We start from the raw sequence: 23,824 nt of genomic DNA, 5'->3' as shown, positions 1-23,824 counted from the left end.
ACCTCTGATGCTAACAATAAATTCCAAAAGGAGCATACATGTTTAAATCTTACGCAAAAATTTCCTCTGCATATTATCTTCCATCTTACAACAATATACCCTATGTGTAATTGTTCTAATTATCAATACTTACTTTCTACTATAATACTGACAGTATTAGCCTTATTATTGCACATAACATCATATGGCAGCTGTTGAAAACTGTCACCTTTCTTCCAACCAAATCTACCTGTAAATGGTTTAAACATACTTTTACAAAATGTCCCTTCCACTTTTAATAGAAACAAGCAGATCCAACACCTAGGATATCAGTATGAAAAGAAATCATTAATAGGTTCAAATAATATATTTGTTCTTTTTTTATTTCAGAACAATTACCTTTGGACATCCAGAAACGAAGAAAAGAAAAGCTGCCGATTCTACAGGACTTACGCGAACGGGACATTAAGGCTTACTTTGTGAAAGACCGTATATTTGTAAATGGGAAGGAATATTTGCCATAGGACAAATCCAGAGAACAATTTTGTAAATTAAAATGTCTATGTTGGAATGTTCATGGTTTAACTTCAGTCTACAAAGATAATGACTTTTTGAACTTAATAAATGATTATAATATTTTATTTCTCAGTGAGACTTGGTTAAAAGATAATAACTTGTTAGTTATAGATGGTTTTGACAGAATTTCTTGTGTATTTCGTAATAAAAATATAGGTACTAGAAATGAAGGAGGTATTGCTGTTTTTTGTAAGAGTTTTTTATGTAACGGTATTATTGTTGAAAAAGAATTAAATGATGGTATTATTCTGTTAAAACTTGACCATAGTTTCTTTGATACTGATAAAGATATTTTTATTTGTTTTTCTTATGTACCACACGAAAGATCTAATTATTACCAATTATGTGATATAGATTTTCACGATATTATTGAAAGTATTGTAAATAACTATAGTGATAAAGGTATTGTTTTGGTATGTGGAGATTTAAATAGCCGCATAGGTGAATTAAGTGATTTTTTACTTAATGACGATCTAGATAAATATGTCGAAAGTGTTGAGCACGTTGTAAACCCCATTATTTCTGACAGAAGTTCAATGGACAAAACAGTTAATGCATTTGGCCGTAAACTATTACAAATGTGTTTTAACACGGGTTTAGTTGTAGCCAATGGCAGGCTTTGTAATGACAAAAATGGTAATTTTACGTTCTGTACAGCCAAAGGAAGAAGTGTAAATGACTACCTACTAGTGCCCCCGAGCAAATGTAGATTAATCAATGATTTTAAAGTGCTACCTATGAACGAATTTTCTGATCACATGCCTGTTTACTTCGAACTAGACTTATCTGTTATTCGTCAACAAACCTCCCCCGAGTCCATAAATTCATTAAATGGGACAACAATAAGTGCGATCAGTATATTGAAATTTTACAGTCTCATCGTGACAGCCTCTTGAGTTTGGTGAATGATCTATCTTCCGAAATTGATATTAATAACGCAGTGAAGGAGATAACCCGAACTATCTATGAAAGTGCATATAAAGTTTTTGGACACTCTGTTTTATCTCGAGACGATATATATGTTAAACGACCAAATAACGAATGGTTTAACGAGAAATGCGCAAATTCACGAAAAGAATTTCACACTGCTAGAAATTTTTATATGCGTCATCCGACAGATACAAATAGACATTCATATATAACGACTAGAAACAAATTTAATAAAGTCAAACGTAATGCACAGTTTAACTTCAAGAAAAGGAAAGGAATCGAACTTTGTAATATTGCAAAAAGGGAACCTAGAAAGTTTTGGTCCGTTGTAAAACCGAAAAACAGATCAAAATGTTTAGTTGAAAATAATGAGATGTTGAACTATTTCGAAAATATTTTGGGATCGAACCCACCAGAACTTTGTGATGAAGTTTTACATTTATTAAACAATACCGACTTTGGTGAAATAAGTATTGATATTCTCGATTCAGAAATTACAGAAGATGAAATTATAAAAGCTATACAGAAACTTAAAACTGGCAAAAGTTCGGGAAACGATGATATAATTGGTGAAATGTTAGCTGCGAATCCTCTTTTCTTTGCGCCTATTTTTAAAATTCTTTTCAACTCTATGTTTGACAATGGAATATATCCAGATAATTGGACCGAATGTATAGTTATCCCTGTACCCAAAAGCGGTGATTTGTCAGACCCTAACAATTTCAGGCCGATTGTATTGGTGAGCATTCTTTCTAAGATATTTACTAGCATATTAACGGAACGTTTGCTGTCGTGGTCGGAAGACGAAGAGAAATTAATAGACAATCAGTTTGGTTTTCGTCCTGGTCGTTCAACTGTTGACGCCATTTTCACACTGCATGGAATTATATCACATGTTTTAGTACAAAAGCTTCAGCTTTTTTGTGCCTTCGTGGACTTTCGCAAGGCTTTTGATAAACTACACAGAAGAATTTTGATATACAAACTGCTAAAGAATGGCATTAGTAACAAATTTGTTTCTATTATTAAAACTTTATATTCATCAGTGCGTCTTCGTGTACGATCTGGAGGAGTGCTGTCAGATGCGTTTGACAATTTTCTTGGTGTAAAACAAGGGGAACCTTTATCGCCTTTGCTGTTTTTGTTTTTTATTAACGACATTATTCAAGATATTTCCGTTGAAACAGATAAAGACATCGTGTCTCTAAATGGATTTTTAATATATTTGATCTTATTTGCTGATGATACCGTACTTTTTGGAAAATCAACGAATGTGTTGCAACATTTACTGAATAAATTACTACTATATTGTAATAAATGGAACATAGAAGTAAACACGGAGAAGACAAAAGTTGTTGTTTTCCGAAATGGATGGAGGCCTGTGGTAAACCGTTTTTATTACAACGACAGAGAATTAGAATTTGTGAACTCCTATGTATACCTCGGTGTATTGCTCCACTATAATGGAAAATTTTTACAAACTCAAAAGCGTTTATCTCAACAAGGATCAAGAGCTTTATCTTCACTAATAAATTCATTGAAACAAATATATGTGACTACTGAACAACAAATTTTCCTATTCGATAGTATGGTTGGATCCGTTTTAAGTTATGGGTCTGAAATATGGGGTTTTCATCGTGCTGGTGATATAGAGCTTATATATAATAGATTTTGTAGATTTATTTTGAAACTTGGTAAAAAAGTCCCTACAAATTTTTTATATGGTGAACTTGGGCACCTGCCATTGCATATTTTGAGAAAATATAAAATCCTGAAATATTGGATTCATATTGTAACTAATAAACCTCATATTGTATATGAAGTTTATAAACTTTTGTACAAAGATGCAAATAATGGTAAAATTAATTGGGCGTCTAACGTAAAAAAATTGTTATGTAACCTTGGATTTTATGATGTATGGATTTCACAAGATACTAGTAAATTATCATTTGATTGTATAAAAACACGTATTAAAGATCAATTTTTACAAAGCTGGAATACAGCTTTAGAAGAATGTAATAAACTTTGTATTTATAAACGATATAAACTAGAATTTGGTTTTGAAAAATACTTAGATTTTCATTGTAATGTATCTATATTAACAAAACTACGTAGCGGCACACTTAAATTAAATGTTGAAGTTGGTCGTTATCTAAATACTCAAAGAGAAAACAGAATTTGTATGTGTTGTAATATGAATGTTTTAGAGGACGAGTATCATTTTGTTTTATCATGTCCAGCGTATAGATCTGTGCGTATAGAATTTTTACCTTTATTCTACTGTTCTTGGCCAAATCGGCACAAGTTAGATAATTTATTACAAGCTCATTCGAAATCTCTGACAGTAAAACTATGTAACTATTTAAATGCAGCTTGGAAAATTAGATCGCATATATTGTCATAATATTATTGTATACTCTGTAACTACTGTTCTCTGCTGTCTTTTGTTTGTCATATATTGTATATATTTTCGTTTGCCATAGCATGTATATGCTTCTTGCAAATAAAGTATTCATTCATTCATTCATTTTTCATCAATGTAATAAAAATATAATCAGTCATAATTATTCCTACAAGAACATGTATACAGAAACACAACTAGAATGTTATTTTTTCATAATTTTTCCTCAGCACATGCTTTTTTTCTTGAAAATATAATTGGTGCAAACAAAATACTGAATCTTATTCCAATACAATACTAAGATTATACAGATATTATTTTTTCTTAGATTGGATTTCAATTGTAACATCATTAGGGCAAAATATCATATACATCCTGACATCATAGAAATGGCAACATGCATTTTAAAAACCACAGACATCTAGTTACTATATCTCCAAGCAAACCAAATGAAACCACATTAAATGAAGTCAGGAACAACAGTTCACAAGAATTAACACCTAAAAAAGACTTATCCCCAACACACATCATCATGAAGTAATATGCAGCCAAATTGTTTTATATGAATATATGATTAAATACCTAGCATAAACCTATCCAGAATGTCAAATTTGATTCCTAGTGAATACTGCATGCTGTCTCCACCTATTTCTGGATCCAATCTACTGGTTCTCTTTGTTTTCAAACCAACATCTAGCTGTGATAAGAAAGATGTCAAAACAAACTGTAATTTATTCTCCAATATGACCCAGGGTGTGTTTGGTGCTAGCAATACACTTCCAATATTAAATTTCTGTGTTGGTAAAGTAAACATGTCTGTATTGGACGACGAAACATATGAAATTTCTAGTATCACTGATAGAGAAACATCCTTGGAATCAACTGTAAAATATAAATACATCATTGTTAAAAACAAAAAACAAAAAAAACAAGAAATTTGAGATAAATCATAAATGCTATAAAATCATTTTAAAATTTAAAATTAAATTAAAATTTTAAAATGCAATGTACATTGTAAGAAAATTATCAAATTTTCTATGTATCAAGATTTCAATGATGATCGAAAATTAAGGAGCAGAAATACAAAGACATCATTTTTAATGTAGTTCATAAATATAAGTGCAAGATCTTGACCTATAGTAACATAAGGGTATTAAACAAGGGAAACAATACTTGCCTACTTGTCTGAGGTATTGATTACATTGTGGTGAAGCAACATCTAACACAGTTCGTCCCCATCTATCTTTCTTCTCTAAATCTACATTACAGTGGTTCAATATTACATCTAAGCAATCCTGAAAGTTAAAATAGATTATTTCACATTGGCAGTATTTCATTGTCACTGTCATGATTGGTGTATTTTCTGTTGACGATTTTTAGTGTCCTTACTTTCAGGACATGTGTTATTAAAGTTGAAATTAAACACCTATCAATGATTTTTTCCATTATAAGTGTGTTTGTTTTATCCTATTACAATTCAGTTATAAAAATTTAATTTACAAAAGTGCCACATGGCAGATCTTCTTCAAAATCCTGACAGAGACAACAAATTTGAAGATAGCTTTTATTTTTAACTAATTGCAAAATTCTTAAAAAAATAATCGTGAAATTCAAGATTATAAAGGGGAGACAATCTTCAAGTTTTATGTCAATAAATCCATTTCAACTTATTCATATATATTCTAAAATAATGACTAATTCAGTGTTCTCCCCAGAAATTTTGGAAAGCATCACATTTGGTATAAAAAAATAAATTGTATTTTTTTCAATGTAGTTTGTCGTGTCGTGGCATTGCGTTATTTCCTTTATATTATATATGTTATTGTTTGTTACAAAATGTATTATATTGTTTGTATGCTATAGGCCCTTATTTGGTGAATAAAATATTCTATTCCGCCCTATTCTCTGTGTCTATATTGTTGAATTTATAACTGAGAATACAATTAAACTATAATCATGATAACAGTATTTTCAGTTTATGTTTTCTATATTCATTTATAGTTCCAGAATTATTTTTTTCCTCTTGGACCAAATAAAAATATATGTGTGGTTCCAGTTATCCTACCTACTCAGCTAAATTAATGAATGGTTTATTTGTGCAACCTGTATAGATACAACTGCACTAAATATGTAGGAAAAAAGGGAAGAGAAAGTATCATATAGCAATCAAATTTATATTAAAAAAAATTTTCTTTATCATGTCTATGAAATATATTGGTTCTTGGTACTCAATGAAGTAGTCCCAGTTGTTTCTTTTTATCAAAATGATATATATTTTTAACAAAGTTATCTAACAAATAGTCTGTTATTGCTTAGCTTTCTCTTTGGGTATCATTGTTTTCTGTCTACTGTGCCATTTGTGCATATGTAATTATTATCGTAAAATGCTGATTTTTTGTCATATCTTATCCGCTTCCGATCAGTATTTTACACTAAAATATTCAATGGCCGCCGAAAGCAATGAAAAATACGAAAATAAACAATGTTTGACAAGAGATAGGGAATGAATATGGCGTTTTTAATGCATTAAATGGATGAAACATTAACTAAAGCCAATTATGATCACTTTATAAAAAACTTATTTAGCTCAAAATCAAAATTTTCACTCTTGATTTACAAAAAAGTAATAGGAAGAGAAAGAAAGTAATACTAATATTTTGAAAGTCATAAAAAGATACAACTCAACCTCTGTTTAAAAGAGAAAAATTGATTGTTTCTTTGAATTTTCATTTTGCAAACATATATTTTGATTATTTTTAGACTTTCTGATTACATTTTCTCCTTGTCGAAATTTGCGATTGCAGACCACGTGGTATTAATCATGTCACAAGTGACAGCTTTGGGTATTCATATTCAAACAGTTATCACCCAAAGGGCAATTAACACCTATTTAATCACTCTAAATTGCCTCTATTGTCCGACTTGAAGGGATTTCAACTAAAGGTGATATATATTTTTATGATCATAAGCGGTAATTAGATGAAAGTTCAAAATTTAGGACATGGCTTTGCCATATAGAAACGAGGAAAATAACATCCTGAAAATAATTAAAGCGTCGTGGAAATTATTATAGCGCCACAGAAGAAAATATAGCGTCACGGTACCGCGACGCTAAAACGGCCTGGGGAGAACACTGCTAATCAAAATGGTATATTATTCAATATTTTTTATCCGCATTATCATTGTAATATAGATCAACATATTAGAACAATTTATCGTCTCTCTTTCTCAGAATTTTATTAAAAGAATAATATATATGTTGAGTATAATTTTCCGAAATAAAAATATTATGGAACAAGTATTAAAAATTCTAAAATTCTTACTGGAGTGTTATGAGTAGCTGCTATGTGTGTGATTGTCCAGCCATCTTTATCAGATAAATCAACTACTTCATTTAAGTTATAAGTCCGTGACGCTGATTTTGGATGGTAGGTCAACAAAAATCTCAAACATTCAGCAAGATTTGAATGCACTACACTGTGTAATGGTGTCCATGTGGTCTAAATAAAAATAGAGCAATGAATAACTTAACCATGGAAGAAAAAAAAATATGAGATATAATAGTGTACATTGTATTGTGTATAGTAAGTTAGTGTCTTTTATTTAATAAATTTTGTGTTTCAAAGATTAAATCAGTTTTCAAGGCTGAATGCAGACAATATGTATTTGTGTTGTTTTTAGTAACATAATGTTGTAAAATATGCATAGCTCACATCTTTCAAATTTATTATTGGTTCTTCTATACCCAGTTCAGATGCTATTCTCATTGCTACATCTTTTATTTTTCATTTATGAAAAGATGCCCTGAAAATATTTTTAGCAGGGTCCCATTGACACTTTATGACATAAAAAAAAACAGCATAAAAACCCAAAAAATGAAATTTTCTATGTATATTAATAAAAGCTTATGGTTCGCATTAATCTTACATTTGATATACTATTGAGTTTAGCTCCATGTTCTAACAGTAAATGACAACATTCAGTATGTCCCTCTGTAGCTGCCAAATGTAAAGCAGTCCAATTGTTGTGATCACCATGGTTTGGACTAGCTCCATGATCTAAAAGCAACTTTAAGCATCTGCAAGGTAAATTTTCTTTAAGAATACAATAGATAAATCATTGCAGCCAAAACAATCCTAACAGAAATGATTGTTGTCTTCATTATACAGCTATTAACACATTTTGTCAGAAACTACCTTGTTATTGAACATGAATTACCTGCATCTTATTTAAACGAAAAACTCGAGGAAGGAAAGGTTTATTTTGCAGTAAAAGTTTTGCAAATGGGGCCATTTTACCCATTTATTGAACTGGCCCCTCCGATATTTGACTTCGTTGGGTGAATTAACCAGTCCTCAGATAAATCAACCAGTCGATCACGTGATCGGAATGTGGACAAAATAATACTGGGAGTTTGAAAATTCAAAACAACAGTGCTGCGGTCTGCCCAAATACCACCACGGCAAATCATGATAGCGCTGAACATCAGAGCGCTAAAACGGCCTGGGGAGAACACTGTTAAGAATGACTTACACTTTATATCCCTGTATGGCTGTTGCATGTAATGCACTAAATCTGTCATCTCTCACAGAGTTTGGATTGGCTCCATACTCCAACAATAACTTCACACATCCTAAATAGAATATGATAAAAATTAGTGATGCATTAATTTCATTAATTCTATAAAGGTTTAGAAATTAAAAAAATATCAAATGAATAAGGACTGTATTTGACAGTAATAAATCTCTACATTAAGGACATATCATATTCTACAATTTATCTATCATTAATAAAAGAACAGAGTTTCAATGTCCCCCACACTGAACATATTTCATCCGTCCAAAGTAAATTTAAAAAAAAGGTTTTTTGTTTATAAAAACCTTTCATAAATTATCTACTGTTTGTGAAATGATAGCAATTTCTAAAAATGTCTTTGAAGTATGAAAAAAATATCTTTATTTTTTTTTTAAAGGAAACAGGTTATTTTTAACAATGTCTGAAGGCATTTCTACATCTAAAGTCTACTTGAATGACATTAACATAATAAGCAATACAAACCATCATGTCCCTTTTCAGCAGCTTTAAGTAATGGTGTTGATCCATCTTTCAAAGGAAGGTTTACATCCGCATCACATTCTAATATAAGTTTTCGCAGAGAATCAAAGTTGCCATCAAATGAAAATTTATGGAGAGGAGAAGCTTCAATTTCATTAGCAGAAGATGATGAAGATAAAGATGATGATAAAGCTGACTGCTGCAATGATGATGTGGGGTCTATTTCAGTATGTGCAGTATCCGAATCTGAAAAGTATAACCTAAGTATTTAAATGAATACAAATCTGATTCCTTCAATTCATTTTTGCACACTAACAATGCATGGAAATAAAAATAAATGTGTAATTGTCCCAAAGATATTTTGTCTACACTTATTACAAAACTTACTTATTTTATAAAACATTTGTTATAATTTCGTACCAGAATTTCATTTAATATATAATACATGTATTGATTATCATGAAATTGTAAAATCCATTTTTTTATTTTATAAATTGCTTTAAAATCACATTTTTTGCAATCTTGAATGTAGGGGTACATAATTATATAATTTGATCAATTATTTTATGAAGTCCAAATATTTAAGATTCTCAAATGAAAATACAGCATACTTTTAGTTATATGTGATGAAAAGCATGAAATTTCAAATAAAACATGTGTTTACAGCAAATAATAGGAAAAAGAAACAAAATAATTTCAAATTAAATTATATTTTTTTTAATTACAAAAAAAAAGAAATAAAACAAAGAGAAAACTGAGCTCAAGATTCATGCATTATTTAAAACAAAAGTCATAATTAAATTTAAGAGAGAAAGAAAGAATAAGAAAAACAGACAAAATCATGCAAAACTAATAAACACACAAGTGACAATACAACAGACTTTGGCAGTAGATTACCTTCATTGCTCCTTAAATTTCTGAAATTTTATCATCACAAGGTGTTGCTTACTTCTTCATCCAAAGCATACAACAGTGCAAGTGTTTCAATGTGCTTCTTCCAATACTTATAACAGCCAGGGTTTACTGGTCCAAATTCAAATTTGGTATAGATTCCAAAGAGTTCAAATTTATAAGGGTGGTCGTGCAAACAGGCTCACTTTACTGGTTTTTTTTTTTTTTTTTTTATCTTTTTTGTTGGATTTACTTATAAGGTGAATGTTCATGATCTAATTCTTCTAATAACATTTTAAGTCTTGCATGTAAGCATTTGGAATATGGTTTCTATGTATGCCATATTACCTTGTTGTATAACTATATTTTTTTGGTTCCTTAAATGACTTAATCTAATGACTAACTGAATCTGAAAATAATATCAGTACCCATTCAATAAGGGTATGAAATCAATACTGATATGTGCTTATTTCACATCAAAATGTACCACTTTTGATCACTAGAGTATCATGCAGTGTTTATATATAACAAGAAAAAAATTATTTTACAGTGTTCACGTGAAGACATATCTGGTTATCTGTTTTGGAACAGTTCCATTAATAATAACCTGGCTTGGCATGTAACTATTTGAAATGAAGTATGCAAATCAAAGGAAAACAAACATCTAATCATTTAGAAAATAAGAATCTTATAGTTTTTTGTATTGTTGGGTTGCTGTATAATTGATGGGACCATCACTGTGGCTAGGAAGAAAACAATAGGTTTAAGAATGTCACCATGCTACAATGGGCTAATAAAACTGTTGACACAGATATGACCCCTGTTTGTAATTTCAATATTTTAATACTTATGATGAAATCAAATGTTAAAGCTTCAACATGTAAACCATTTAAGTTTCAAAAGCAGATTCTTTTCTCAGGAATTAAGATGTGCAATGCTTTTACAACTGCTTTCCAAATATCATTGACTTAGTGTTTGCTCTTAATAGTCTATTCACAAACTTGAGAATGTAAACTTTATTTAAAAGTTCAAAGCGGATAAACCATGTCTGAGAAGTCAGGATCTAATAATCTCCATGAAATTGAGATGTTTCAATGATAATGCAAATGCATATTAAAGATCATTGACATTACATAAGTGGTTTCTCTTAGTTGACATGATCACAAATTTTAACATGTAAAAGGTAGGAAAAGACTCTAAGTCAATGGACCATGACTGAGGAGACAGGACCACAAAATCACCATGGAAATGAGATTTACCTATGCTAATATAACTGCCTACCAATTGAATACTAAACATAATTGAACTAGCATTAATGTTTAGCCTTTGGTACACACAGGGCAAGACAAAAATGGTCAATGTCCTGTAAAGTTTGATTTTGGTGTGGTTTTCTATGTTTTAACCCACTTTTTAGCACAGCTTTTGGGCTGTTTCAAAGTGGCCATTTTTTATTAGTGGTGGAAGCCGGAGTGCACTAAGAAACCACAACCTTTGGAAACTGACAATCCTAGTCAACTAACATTGGAGTCAAGTGCACCCACATGAGCTGGGTTCGAACTCATAACCTCAGTGTAGACTAACTAGTAATTACAGGAGTAACCACTTAGATCACTTGGCTACCGAGGCCCCTTAAAGCTATAGGTAACAGGTAATTGCGAAATCAAAATGGTGATACAGTATGGGCAACTACGCATGATAACAAACAATCTCACCAAGACTGAAAATTATTACAGTTAGTATTGTTGTTCACAAGATGACATTATACTACATTAGATCAATATTGTGGTTAAGTACCATAATGCTTACAAAAATTGACAAATCAAAATTGCTTGTAGTATGGCCAACTACACTTGGTGAGAAACAAATATGAAAACTTTCTGGTAAATGCTCTGAGAAGAGTAATGCAGACAGACACAGTCTAGTAGGACTGTTTTCTTTTGTGATGCACCAGTTCCCTCCAAAAAATTGCATAATCTATTTTGAAAATCCTGTGTGGCATTATTGTTTAAATTTTATTATTCAATCGGAGTAAAATTTTGAATTCTGTAGGAGTAATTCTTTTAAGTTTGTATTCCTGTAATGAGTCATTTGTGAAGCAGTAACGTACTCAGAAAAAATTCAGTAGAAAAATGTCATGTTTGTGAAGAAAGAAAGTTTGTTCATTCATGGTCTTTTTATTTTTCTTGTTTATTGGTAACTTACTTGAATTTGTCGCTGTTATCTATCTATGTGTTGCAGATTGTCACAACTTTTGGTGTTTAGTGGTTACCAATCAGTCATGGTTAATATTCAGGCATAATTTATTTATCAATAAGATTGGCATATTACACCTACAGTTCTTTTATGTCAACTATTCTCATCTTTGGTAAAGTGCTAGATATAGTTAAAGAATTTTATCAAGACACCAGATATGTCAATGAAGAAAGAGTGAAAGTAACACCATAGCCTATATAGATCACTAAAAAGTACCTCTACCATAACAATCTAAAACAGTATACCTCATCATAGTAAAATAAGGATATTAAATTTGAAGAGATTTTCTCAAATTTTAAACTGCATTATCAGACCAATTTCTGAAGTAGAACCATCATAAGAAGTTGAGATGCACTACCAGTTATCAACAACAGAATGGTAGGCCACACACAATTGGGTTTTTGTTTTTGCTAATTTTTTGGTGTAAAAAATTCAGAAAGACATGTCTTGTCTGCAAATCAATTAAATTCAACCAAATGTTTTGTACTTTAATTGATATACAGACAAAACTAGTTGCTGTATGCATATTATGTAAATCAAAATATAAATATTATAAAATCAAAAAGCATGTCTTTCATAAAAATAGCAATTCAACATAATTTTTCTCAAAATGTTTATTCTTAACTTCAGAAATCAGACTTTCTTTCAATTTCTCTTTGCAGCTTACAGATCAAAAGAATGAATAGTCAATTAGCAGTAGATAAGTCAGATCTAAATTATATATTCTTGAATTCCACTATGTTGAAGTATACTACTTTGGTACTGTTTTAAGAAGACAGAATTTACCTGACATAATAGTAGTAAGAAGTTGTTGTAGATCAGCCATTTCTGGCCCAAGGAATTCCAAAGGATCAGAGGAAGTAGGGGGTGTTTCAACATCTAAAGCAGCATTCTCAGGAGTTGACTGCAAATAATAAACATGCAACAATGCTCAGCCAAAATAAAAAAGATTTTTACAACAATACATGCAAAACACTAAAATGAATATCAGTTAACTAAAATGTAAATTGGTCTAAAAATAATGAATATGTATCAATGAAGAATGAGTGAGATGTTTTAATGTATCACTGGTATTTAGTCATTCAGCAATTATTTTTTTTTCTAGATTTATTTATCTATTTCAAATTGAAAATGTGTTGTGAAAGAAATTATTCAATCGGTTTTTATTTAACTTCAAGATATCAGAAATGTGAATGCATCTATATCTTTGCTGGTAAGTTTTATGAAAAATATTTATATACATAAAAGTTAATTAAAACATTCAAAGCAAAAAAATTAGTCTTCATGAATAAATAACTTTAAGAATACAATACATTATAATAACAATGATAATGGTTCCTTAAAAATAATAAAAACTTGAAAATGTGTTTTGAAACCTGTGTGTAAAAAAGCAATTTGAATGTACTAAGTTTTGATTTTAAGAAACAGAAAAATTCAAATGAAAACATTCAGCATTCACTATAAAAGATGAAAACAACTAAACAAACCAGTAACATGCTAAATGAATATAAACATACATGTTAGTTTTACAACGAAACATGCAAATTTCTATAATAGATTTTTTTTATAAGATAAATGTAAATAAATATAAAACAAAAAATAATATAAATATTCTATAAAATAACAGAAAATAGGATGATTCTACATACAGAATATAACAACAGTCCATGCAAAAAAGCCAATTACAAACAATCAAACTAATACATTTCAACTGCTTCTCATTTTGATTTTTTTTTTTTTTAGAAAAGTATCAACTTCTTTGGAGTTTTTGTTAAAAAATTCATATTTGTGTCTTGAAAAGCAGATGAATGTTCTGTAGAGATGAGATTCAGCTATTCAGTTATAATATTAATGCAAGCATTTCTTTTTTTAAGATTTTTTTAGTATTTTCTTCAAACACTGGAACATGTGTGTGTGCCATGTCTTCCCAGAGGCTCTCTTGTAGTCACTTTTTAGTTCCAAGCAGAAAATTTTGGATTCCAACAGTGTCATTCCTGGACTCTTCCTCGTGAGTTTCAGTAGTAATGAACATTTTCAGTTGGTAGTTGAAGCCTGAAGGTGCCAGGAATTCCCACATTTTGCTTATTCTCATCTGTCAAACTTGACAGCATAGCTGGATTTGATATCAGCATTTTTCTAGGATATCTGACATTTGAGACTAACCATAAACCAATATGTGAACATAATCAATGTCTCAGTACTTTTATCAGACTTCCATAACACTATAAAATAAACTCAACCATTTTCTTTTAAACCAAATAACGTTGTTATAAATTCATTGCTTAAATCATTCCAGAAGAGTCAGTGAAATCAGAATGAAAGACAGTTGTGCAGGTCTTAAAATGTATTCAATGCTGTCTCATTCATATATACTCTTAAAATGACACTTATTTTCCATAAAAAATTGCCAGTACTTTTACAAGCATTACCTTATCTACTGGAAAACTATAAATTACCTCAAGTTCTCATATAATGGGACATAACTCTTGCTCAATAATTCTATAATCTGCTGATAATGAAATGATCCATGATTCTACAACTTAAAAAAGATTTTTTCTAGGTGAACTTTGAGAAACAATAAGTAACCTCTGCTCCTAACATATCTTTACAATTTCAGAGCAACATAGTGACACAGAATATGCCTCACCACACAAATAAGTACCCACCAAATTAAACAAGGAAAAAAACATTCGTAAATGCAATATGACAACTTTTTCTACATAATTTATTTGCATACCAGTAAAATATACAAATTTATTAAATACACTAAAATATACAATGTGTACTTCTTCCTCAAAAGAAGGAAGTTATTTCCTCTCTAAATAATACATTAATATTGCACATATCATAATATTATTATAAAACTTTGGTGAAGCTCAGAGATTCTTCTGCAATTTTAAAGCAATTTAAATCTGACTATGATAAGACAGTTATTAATTCAATCTTAAAAATAAATCTGCTTTTATATTGAAATTTCAAACTTTAATTGAAAAATATTCAACCTGGACTTTTTTTTAATAACTATAACTTGACACTATTTTTAAAATTGCAAAGAATATTCTGAAACTTTACCTGAACAGCACAATTATTATATTTTATATTGTTTCTATAGAGAATTCAAAACAACAGATAATATTCAACAATTCCAAGCATGTATATATCTTATTACTGGTACAGTAATTATTTGTTTAAAAAAATATTGCAAGCCTTTCCCAATTCTAAGCCTTTATAAACCAATTTATAATTAAACTGATATTTCTCTGATTCTTATTTATAATTTTAATGCTTGTAAAACAGAAGCATTTAAACATATCCAGAAAAGAAAAGACAACTAAATTTAATGAATATTGTATATACAGACCATCCCTTTGTCAAACAAACTAAAAATCCAAGAAAAAACTGAAAAAAGGCTCTACATCTTAATTATGAAATATCATTTTCAATTTCAATTTTGCTTTATTAATTACTTATGTATCTGAGACATTAATTTGTCCCATTGTCGAGCTTCAGATAAAAGTCTCCCATCTTAAGTCTTCTAAAAAGTTTTAGTGATTAAGTTTAGAAAATTAGAAAAAACAGTCTTCTTTTAAAGAAATGATCATAATAAAGTGACTAGCTTCTTTTAATTTTTGTATTTTCCAAATAATTTAAAGAAACTAAAAAGAAAAGATTTTTTAGTTCTCAAATATCTACAGCAAATACCAAGATTCGTAGATGAAAAAAATCTGACAAAACCATTTTATAATATACCAATAAATATCATTAAAACAACATGCTGACAAGGGAATATATAAGACTGATTAGTCTTATTACCAGATATTTCCAAGATAGTCCATATAACCAAAATCATGATGTCTATAGCACAATAAACTGACTTGGGAAACTAAAGGGTGCTACAAAATCAAATTATATGAATACTTTATAACATCATACTTATAAAAGACAAAGTTTAATTAAAGCTTACAGATGTATAATTTCAATGTTGTATGTTAAGACATACTCTATTTGTTAGCGTTAATTTCAATACAGGTAATTCTTATGGAGTTTAATGATGTGCAAGTAACATGCAAGTTAGACTTTTCACTTGGTCTTTTTATATACAAAGTCCTTTAATCTTTGTCTAACATTTTTGTGAGTCAACCGAGTTAACACATCAACCAATTCCTAAAAATATCCTTTATCACTATAGTAAAATATCTAGTCAATGAAATTTTAGGACCCTAGATAAATCTTGATTTATTGACGTTACAATTGAAGAGAAGGGCCACAACTGACTTTTTTTATAGTTGATCGTGAAAATGGAAAATATACTGAACTTGAACTGTCTGTATGGATTATATTATGCTTTACAGATGATTTATAACATACACAGCTATATAAATATGAGAATGCATTGGTCAAATAATTAATAACAGGTATATGAATTTACTACACACAATTAAGTGTGTAATATTTTTACATCCTGCTGTTGTTCACCAAGGCAGCTTAAATTATGAAAAATTTAGTAATACTGCTTTCTTTATAAGTTCTTGTAAAACAATATCTTACAGAGAAAAAACCTGCTCACCCAATACAAATAATTTTGGAAGCCTTAATTCAATTTTGAAATAAAAAAAATCCTCTGTTCTTTAAAGTCATTGAAAGTTGCCCTGGTTCCTTCAGATGATGAGAAGAAAATATTTTCCATTGACATTCAAATTACAGTGTAAATATTCGTTTATTGTTCTTAATATTCAAGGATTTTAAGTTGTTGTTAAGAAAATAATGGTGTAAAATAATATGAAGCTTTAACAAGACAGGTGATAAGACAGTACTATGTGTTATTGGCTTGGAAGAACATGGCCCTGAGAGGGGCCAAAATTATGGATAAACATATAACTTATCAAGCCTGGTCTAAGGGTCAGATGATTAAAAATTCAATGCTAAACTTTGTTAATTCTCTGTTTCGTGTGTCATACAGCTATAGATAATAATATTCTAACATTTTCTTAATACATTTTTGTTCTACAAAAAAATTATAAACTTTATAAACTGATTTAATACCATGGTTATTACATGAATGTTATGAAAGTGACTAGACCTGATTATCTTCATGTCAACTTTGTAATGAAGTGGCAGTTCTTAAAATAAATAATTTGATAATGTTACCAAGTCCATTCAATTTTGGACCTTGAATACAACCTTAAATAAGTACAAAAATATCACATAAGGGTAGATAAAATGTTTGTAAATCTAGTCAAAAAGACATCTGTTGCACTTTACAAAAGTGCAATATGAATTAAACTAAATGAAGCTAACAACCTCAATAGTGAATACAACCTTTTATTTAAATTATCATGTAGAAGCATAACTCAAAGCGTAAAAAATGCAAAATGCCCTATAGTTTATTCAAGAATGCTCATATCATTAATTTTATTTTAACCAACCAATTAGTCCTCTTTCAAAGTAACAAAATGAGAGAAAAAACGTACATGTTCCATATTTCTTTTCACTTTTAAATAAGTAGCTACATTTTTGTAGTTAATGCCTTAAAATTAATTATTTTTTTATTAATCTTATTTTCAGGAAAAGATTTAATAAATTTAGAAACAAACTGGAAATATTTGAATAAAGTCTCCTGTTTTTAGCTAGAAATACAAGCTTAAGGGTATGAGCTCTTTTAGTCTCTATTAAACCCGCTTTCCTTCTGTAATCATAGTCACTGAAGCTTCTGAGTAGTTCAATTACGAATTATTTTATTCTGATAAAACTATTCTTGTAAGTTGTTTAGAAATTCCAAAATGAAAATTTTACCTTTAAAAGTTTAAAGAAAAATTCAAGTAAACTTTAGTGAGAACAATATTCAATTTACCAAATTTGTTATAAGCATTTCTTACATGTCTTATGAATAAAAAAAAATGTGATGCCATTCTAAATGATACATGTAGTGTAGTGAAATAAATGAAGTTTAATGTATTTTTCAAATAAAAACTTCACCAGCAATGCAACAGCATTTTGCCAACTTATAACATTCCTTTTTGCCTGGCAACATGCAATGATATATCTTTATCTGCTTCCATCCAGTGAACCATATGTTTCTATGAATTTACATGTGCATGAGCAAACTGAATAAAGGAACAAAGTTATGTATCAATAACAAACAAATTGCAAACACACACAAAGTAACTGTAAAACAATATTGCACCTTGTTAATAAAAATGTTGGCCCATTCACTGAACCTTCCATGTAGCACATAATTGTAAAAGTACTCCCTGATAGGGTATCTGCATGTAGATGCATAATGTAAATTATGGATTTCACAGAATAACATATTTGAATTAAAGGTCATTATGTTAATAAAATGGATTTCTAGTCGAGAGGGTTCAGTGAAAAGACACATACATCATAACAAATGATGGAAAAACTACCTGATATATAAAATAAATGTTTGTTGCTTGCGTGAGATTCCAACACACAAATTAAATTTGCAATGCAGCTTTTATTATGCCAATAAGTAATAAATTTGAATTTTATAATTTTTCCATCAAATGATCTGAGATTCATTCAAAAATTCTATTTACAAACTTGAACATGTCCTTTTATTTTGCATTCACACAAACCTGTGTGGTGGGTTTCCTGACCGATGAGGTTTCAGTCCCACTGCTGTGCACCACACTGACAGGTATATGTACTGCTTTAGGTGACCTAGCGGCCCCATCTTTGGTTAATGAAATACCCACCTTTGGGGGCGGAGCTGGTTTTGAGGTTGATACGGCTGACAAAACTGGTTTGTTGGGTGGTAAAGGGGGTGGAGTACCACGACCTGTTGGTACCATTTTCCTCGGCGACACATTCCCAGATGAAAGACTAACATTTGGATGACCACTCACATTAACAGTCAGAACTTTTCCACCTCCTGATATCGTTGTTGAAGAAATGGATGACATCTTAGAACCACCTCTAGTAGTTTCTAAACCCATTTTGTCATTTGAAGCAGCACCAACAGGTGCAAAACGAACATCAGAATTACTTTTCCTTGCATAAGTTTCCCTGGATCTATCGGGAGACATTGTTATAGAACGAGCCTTCCTTTGAACCTCACTCTCAGTATAAACAGGAGACATTACTCTGTTTTGAGTGTCTGTTATCACATTCATGTCACTCTGTTTTGGCACATTTTTTGGTGAAACATCTGCCGATTGACGTGGAGATGCTGTTGACCTAATTTCAATGCTCTGTATAGAATCTTTATGAACATGTTTTTGTAAGGCTTCTATTTGCTTTTTCAATGATTCTATCTCAATTTGATGTTCTTTATTTTTGGCTTCCTCTTTGGCAAGCTTTCCTTTTAATTGTTCCCTTTCAACATCAAAATCACTACACTGTTTTTCCATCACAGCCTCCATTTTCAATGATTTTTTACTCTCCTCCACAAGTCCTTCCACAACATTTACATGTTTGTTTTTCTCTTCTTTTAGAGCGTTTTCATACTTTTTCAGTTTCTCTCTATCAAGAATTAATTTTTCTATGAGTTTCTTTTGTTCCTTTATAAGCATTACTGCAACCTGTTTATGTTTCACAGAATTAGCACGTTCCTCTTCAAGACTTGCTAGCGTTTTCTTCAGATCTTTTTCCATCTTTTTATTCTGATTCTTTTCATAATCAATCTACAAAATAATAAAACATGTGCATACCTGATATAACTCAAACTTTGTTAGTTTGAAAAGCATGAAAGACTTTAGAAACCAATGGAAACCAAATGAAGAAAATAAATTTATGTACATCTGTAGATTTATTTTTCATTAAGAATACAAATTGCCAAATGTTCTTAGCAGTTTTTTTTTGTCAATGCATTTGTAAGATATCTGACCCGACCTGCGGTTTTTTTTTTCTATTTCTTTTTCCCCCATATTTTATTTTATAATATTTTTTTTTACTGTTTAAATAAATTCTATTGTTACTCAGTCCTATGGTTCTGCATTCTAGAGGTAAATGGAAAATTTCATTTCTCTCATGATTCATTTTCTTCATCAAATAACCTTAATATCATTGGACTTTGTTTTGGACAAATAACCACAGTCAACATTTAATGTAGCTTTTGTGTTTTTTCTTATTTGTGGTATGTTCCTTGAACATGCTGAAATGTGCATATCTCAAAAGCAGCACAATTAAAGAAGAAAAGTAAATTAACTACCTGTCTCTTGACAATCAACCTTTGCTGACAGAGGTTATTGTATTGCTGAACAGGAATCTACATGATACATGTGTACATTTGCATCTTATAGGGAACTTATGTACAGTCAGACTAGAGACATTTAATAAAATGAAAATTGTAAATAAAATGAACATTGTCTGTACATGACAGAACACAAGCAATTCATAAGAGGGTCCACAAGTGACCTGCTGTGAAGCTACAATCCTTGTCCTACCAAATTTGCTTTATTTCAAAAGTAACAGTTAGAATTGTTTACCATGATTCTATCTTTAGGAAATTGTTGAAAGCCTTATAAGCAATTCAATAAAAGACAAACCTTGCAAAAATGAAAATAATGTATTCAGTATATCAGAAAATATTTTCTTGCTTTTCCATTAAAATCTTTTAATCTGGGTTTATGCATTAGATAAAACAGGAGAGCACCAACAGTATCACACAGGTTTGTAAATATTATCATAAAGTAGTACACCACATTTTACAACCTGTTTTTCTTTTTCAATAGTATGTACCTCTTGTTTTAATCTTTCTCTTTCTTTCTCTAACATATATGTAACGTCATCTCCTTGTGCAGTATCATGAGCATGTTTACGTTTCTCATCTTCTAATTCTTGGCAAACCTATACATTAGAACAAAATCAGTAATACTAATAAGACACTTCATTGACTCATATAAAATGGTCTAAATTCTAAAAGCAATGCTAAGGAAGTATTCACTCTAATAAATAGAACACTATCAAGTGACCTTGAACTTAAATAAAATAGGTGTTTTACTTGTATGGTAACCAATTAGGACAATATCTGCTAATGTTTGCAAAGGCGTCTTTAAGCTCTGTTCTCAAATTTTAATCCAAAAGGTGTTATGCTATGGAGATTACATAGCCTTTGTAAATGTTTGATTATGAATTAGATGCAGTTATCCCAGTTACATGTATATTGTGGTTTAAATATTCTTTTTCATAAATAAAGTATCATATATCTTCAAAATTAAGTTGGTTTACAGTAGTTAAATGTATTGATAGATATCAAAGAATGCATGTAACAGATGAATTTATATGGCTGCATAAAAACCTTGTTGTGTTTTTTCTCAGCTACAGAACACTGTTCCCTCATTTTCATCTGTGCCTTTCTCTGTGTTGCTATCAAATTTTCTAATTGAGCCAGTTGGTTGTCATACATAGATTTGATAGCACCTTCATCAAAACTGTTATCGTTCAATCTGTCAGTGTCTCTTTGTAAAGCTAAGAACGGATCTGTTGTATTCACTTTTCCATATTTTGCTTGATATATAAGTTGTTTGGCTTTTTCAGACTAGAAAATCAAGAAAAACTTTTCAATTTTCAACATGCACACAAATCAAACTACATTGAAAACTGACAATTAAAAAAATTAATACAACTTACAATTTTGATGATGGATCATCTGCATTTCAATCTTTTTGGCCATTAACAATAAACCAATTCACAGTCTAATTAATAGTTATAACAAGTGAAACTGCGAGCTACTGCTCACTGATGATACCCCCGCCGCAAGTGGATAATATAAATAGTGTAAAAATATGCAAGTGTACGGTAAACAGGAAGTTGTCGAGTGATGAATCTGAAAACGCATCACACGGTATAGCTGACTTATATAAATCCTGAAACTAAATTTCAGAAATCCTTGTATTGTAGTTCCTGAGAAAAGTGTGACGAAAATGTTCAACTTGGCTATCATGTGTAAAATCATATAAGTGTTCGGTAAACAGGAAGTTGTCAAGTGATCAATCTAAAAATGTATCACACGGTATAGCTGACTTAGATAAACCCTGAAACCAAATTTCAGAAATCCTTGTATTGTAGTTCCTGAGAAAAATGCGACGAAAAAATAAATAGTGTAAAAACATGCAAGTGTTCGGTAAACAGGAAGTTGTTGAGTGATGAATCTGAAAACGCATCACACGGTATAGCTGACTTATATAAATCCTGAAACCAATTTCAGAAATCCTTGTATTGTAGTTCCTGAGAAAAGTGTGACGAAAATGTTCAACTTGGCTATCATGTGTAAAATCATACAAGTGTTCGGTAAACAGGAAGTTGTCAAGTGATCAATCTGAAAACGCATCACACGGTATAGCTGACTTAGATAAACCCTGAAACCAAATTTCAGAAATCCTTGTATTGTAGTTCCTGAGAAAAATGTGACGAAAAAATAAATAGTGTAAAAATATGCAAGTGTTCGGTAAACAGGAAGTTGTCGAGTGATGAATCTGAAAACGCATCACACGGTAAAGCTGACTTAGATAAACCCTGAAACCAAATTTCAGAAATCCTTGAATTGTAGTTCCTGAGAAAAATGCGACGAAAAATATTCATGGGACGGACTGACTGACGGACGGACTGACGGACAGAGGTAAAACAGTATACCCCCCCTTTTTTAAAGCGGGGGTATAATAATAAAGAACTAGGGGCTCTTTCGAGCCTGTGTCCCTCACAAAGGTCTATGTGCATAATCAACAATGGTCTCTCCAACATTGTATGCAAGAATAGAATTTGTGACAAAAATTTCTTTTGTTGATCTTGTATTAATGATCATTTAGTCTGTTTAGTTTCTATCTTTAATTTTTGCACAAAACACAAGAGGGTATAAAAATCCTCATATAGGGGCAATCACTGCTATAAAGAGAGACCAACTATATAAATCATCCTGACTATGCATTAAATATTTGCCACTGGACATTAAGCAACTAACAATTAATCCATTAATCAATAATAACTACATCTGCAAAATTTGACTTGTTTGTGGATCTTGCTTTGCTTATCCTATTTGGTTTATATATTATATATGGTTTTAATGTAAACTATTTTTAAATACCATAATGATGATTGTGGCCAAGTTTGGTAATACTGTGGATTCATTATTATTCGTTGGATACCAATTTTCGTGGATTTCGTGGGCACAGTCAAACCACGAAATTAAATATTCAACTAATGATAATTTTTTTATAGGTTTATATTCAGACTTCAGCAAAACCACGAAATTAAATATCCACGAATATGCAAGTTTTTCTTAATCCAAGAAAATTGGTACCTACGAAAATAAATGAATCCACAGTATATGGTGCAGAACTTTCAGAGGAGAAGATTTTTGTAAAATTCAACGATGACAAATGACAGACAAGAGGTGGTCATTTGGCTCTTTCATTCATTCTCTAAAGTATAAAGAAATTTTAGTGTTTTTGAATGGATATATATATCATGTATATATATAAAATTAATTTTGTTTTTTCAACTGGGAATTACTTGATTTGTATAAAGTTATTTGACTGACTTCAACATCTAAATATCACCACTAAATTTTTATTACCTTTCAACATCATGGTAATGTGATATATGTGATAGATCTTATATAATGAGATTTTTTATAGATTGTGTTATGGATGCACATGAATGTGATGTTGCATATTTCTAAGACCAAATTTGTACATTATAAACTTTCCTGATAACCAGAATGCTACATGTATATGCCATTTGTGGGGAGACCTGCATTGTGACTGTCTAGAAAATAGT

The 23,824-nt window shown here is 30.4% G+C and overlaps 1 protein-coding gene across 2 annotated transcripts in view; it reads right to left on the bottom strand.

Annotated features, from left to right (window-relative positions):
* The window catches only part of LOC139494318 (cortactin-binding protein 2-like), a 48,577-nt gene that overhangs the window by 19,430 nt on the left and 5,323 nt on the right, over positions 1 to 23,824 (bottom strand). The window contains exons 3-13 of one of the 2 annotated variants that reach the window (XM_071282487.1): positions 21,348 to 21,587; positions 20,789 to 20,896; positions 18,685 to 19,731; positions 12,872 to 12,989; positions 8,945 to 9,187; positions 8,420 to 8,519; positions 7,814 to 7,964; positions 7,210 to 7,386; positions 5,064 to 5,181; positions 4,469 to 4,768; positions 134 to 229 (exon numbers count right to left, since the gene is read on the bottom strand). In XM_071282487.1, coding sequence (XP_071138588.1) covers positions 134 to 229; positions 4,469 to 4,768; positions 5,064 to 5,181; positions 7,210 to 7,386; positions 7,814 to 7,964; positions 8,420 to 8,519; positions 8,945 to 9,187; positions 12,872 to 12,989; positions 18,685 to 19,731; positions 20,789 to 20,896; positions 21,348 to 21,587 — 2,698 coding nt within the window. The remainder of the gene's footprint in view (positions 1 to 133; positions 230 to 4,468; positions 4,769 to 5,063; positions 5,182 to 7,209; positions 7,387 to 7,813; positions 7,965 to 8,419; positions 8,520 to 8,944; positions 9,188 to 12,871; positions 12,990 to 18,684; positions 19,732 to 20,788; positions 20,897 to 21,347; positions 21,588 to 23,824) is intronic. The other variant, XM_071282492.1, reaches the window with a different exon arrangement.

The sequence above is a fragment of the Mytilus edulis genome, chromosome 1 (genome assembly GCF_963676685.1).
Source record: "Mytilus edulis chromosome 1, xbMytEdul2.2, whole genome shotgun sequence".
Taxonomy (NCBI): Eukaryota; Metazoa; Mollusca; class Bivalvia; order Mytilida; family Mytilidae; genus Mytilus; species Mytilus edulis.
The sequence above is the reverse complement of the archived record's forward strand: the minus strand, read 5'-3'. Positions and strand labels throughout refer to the sequence as shown.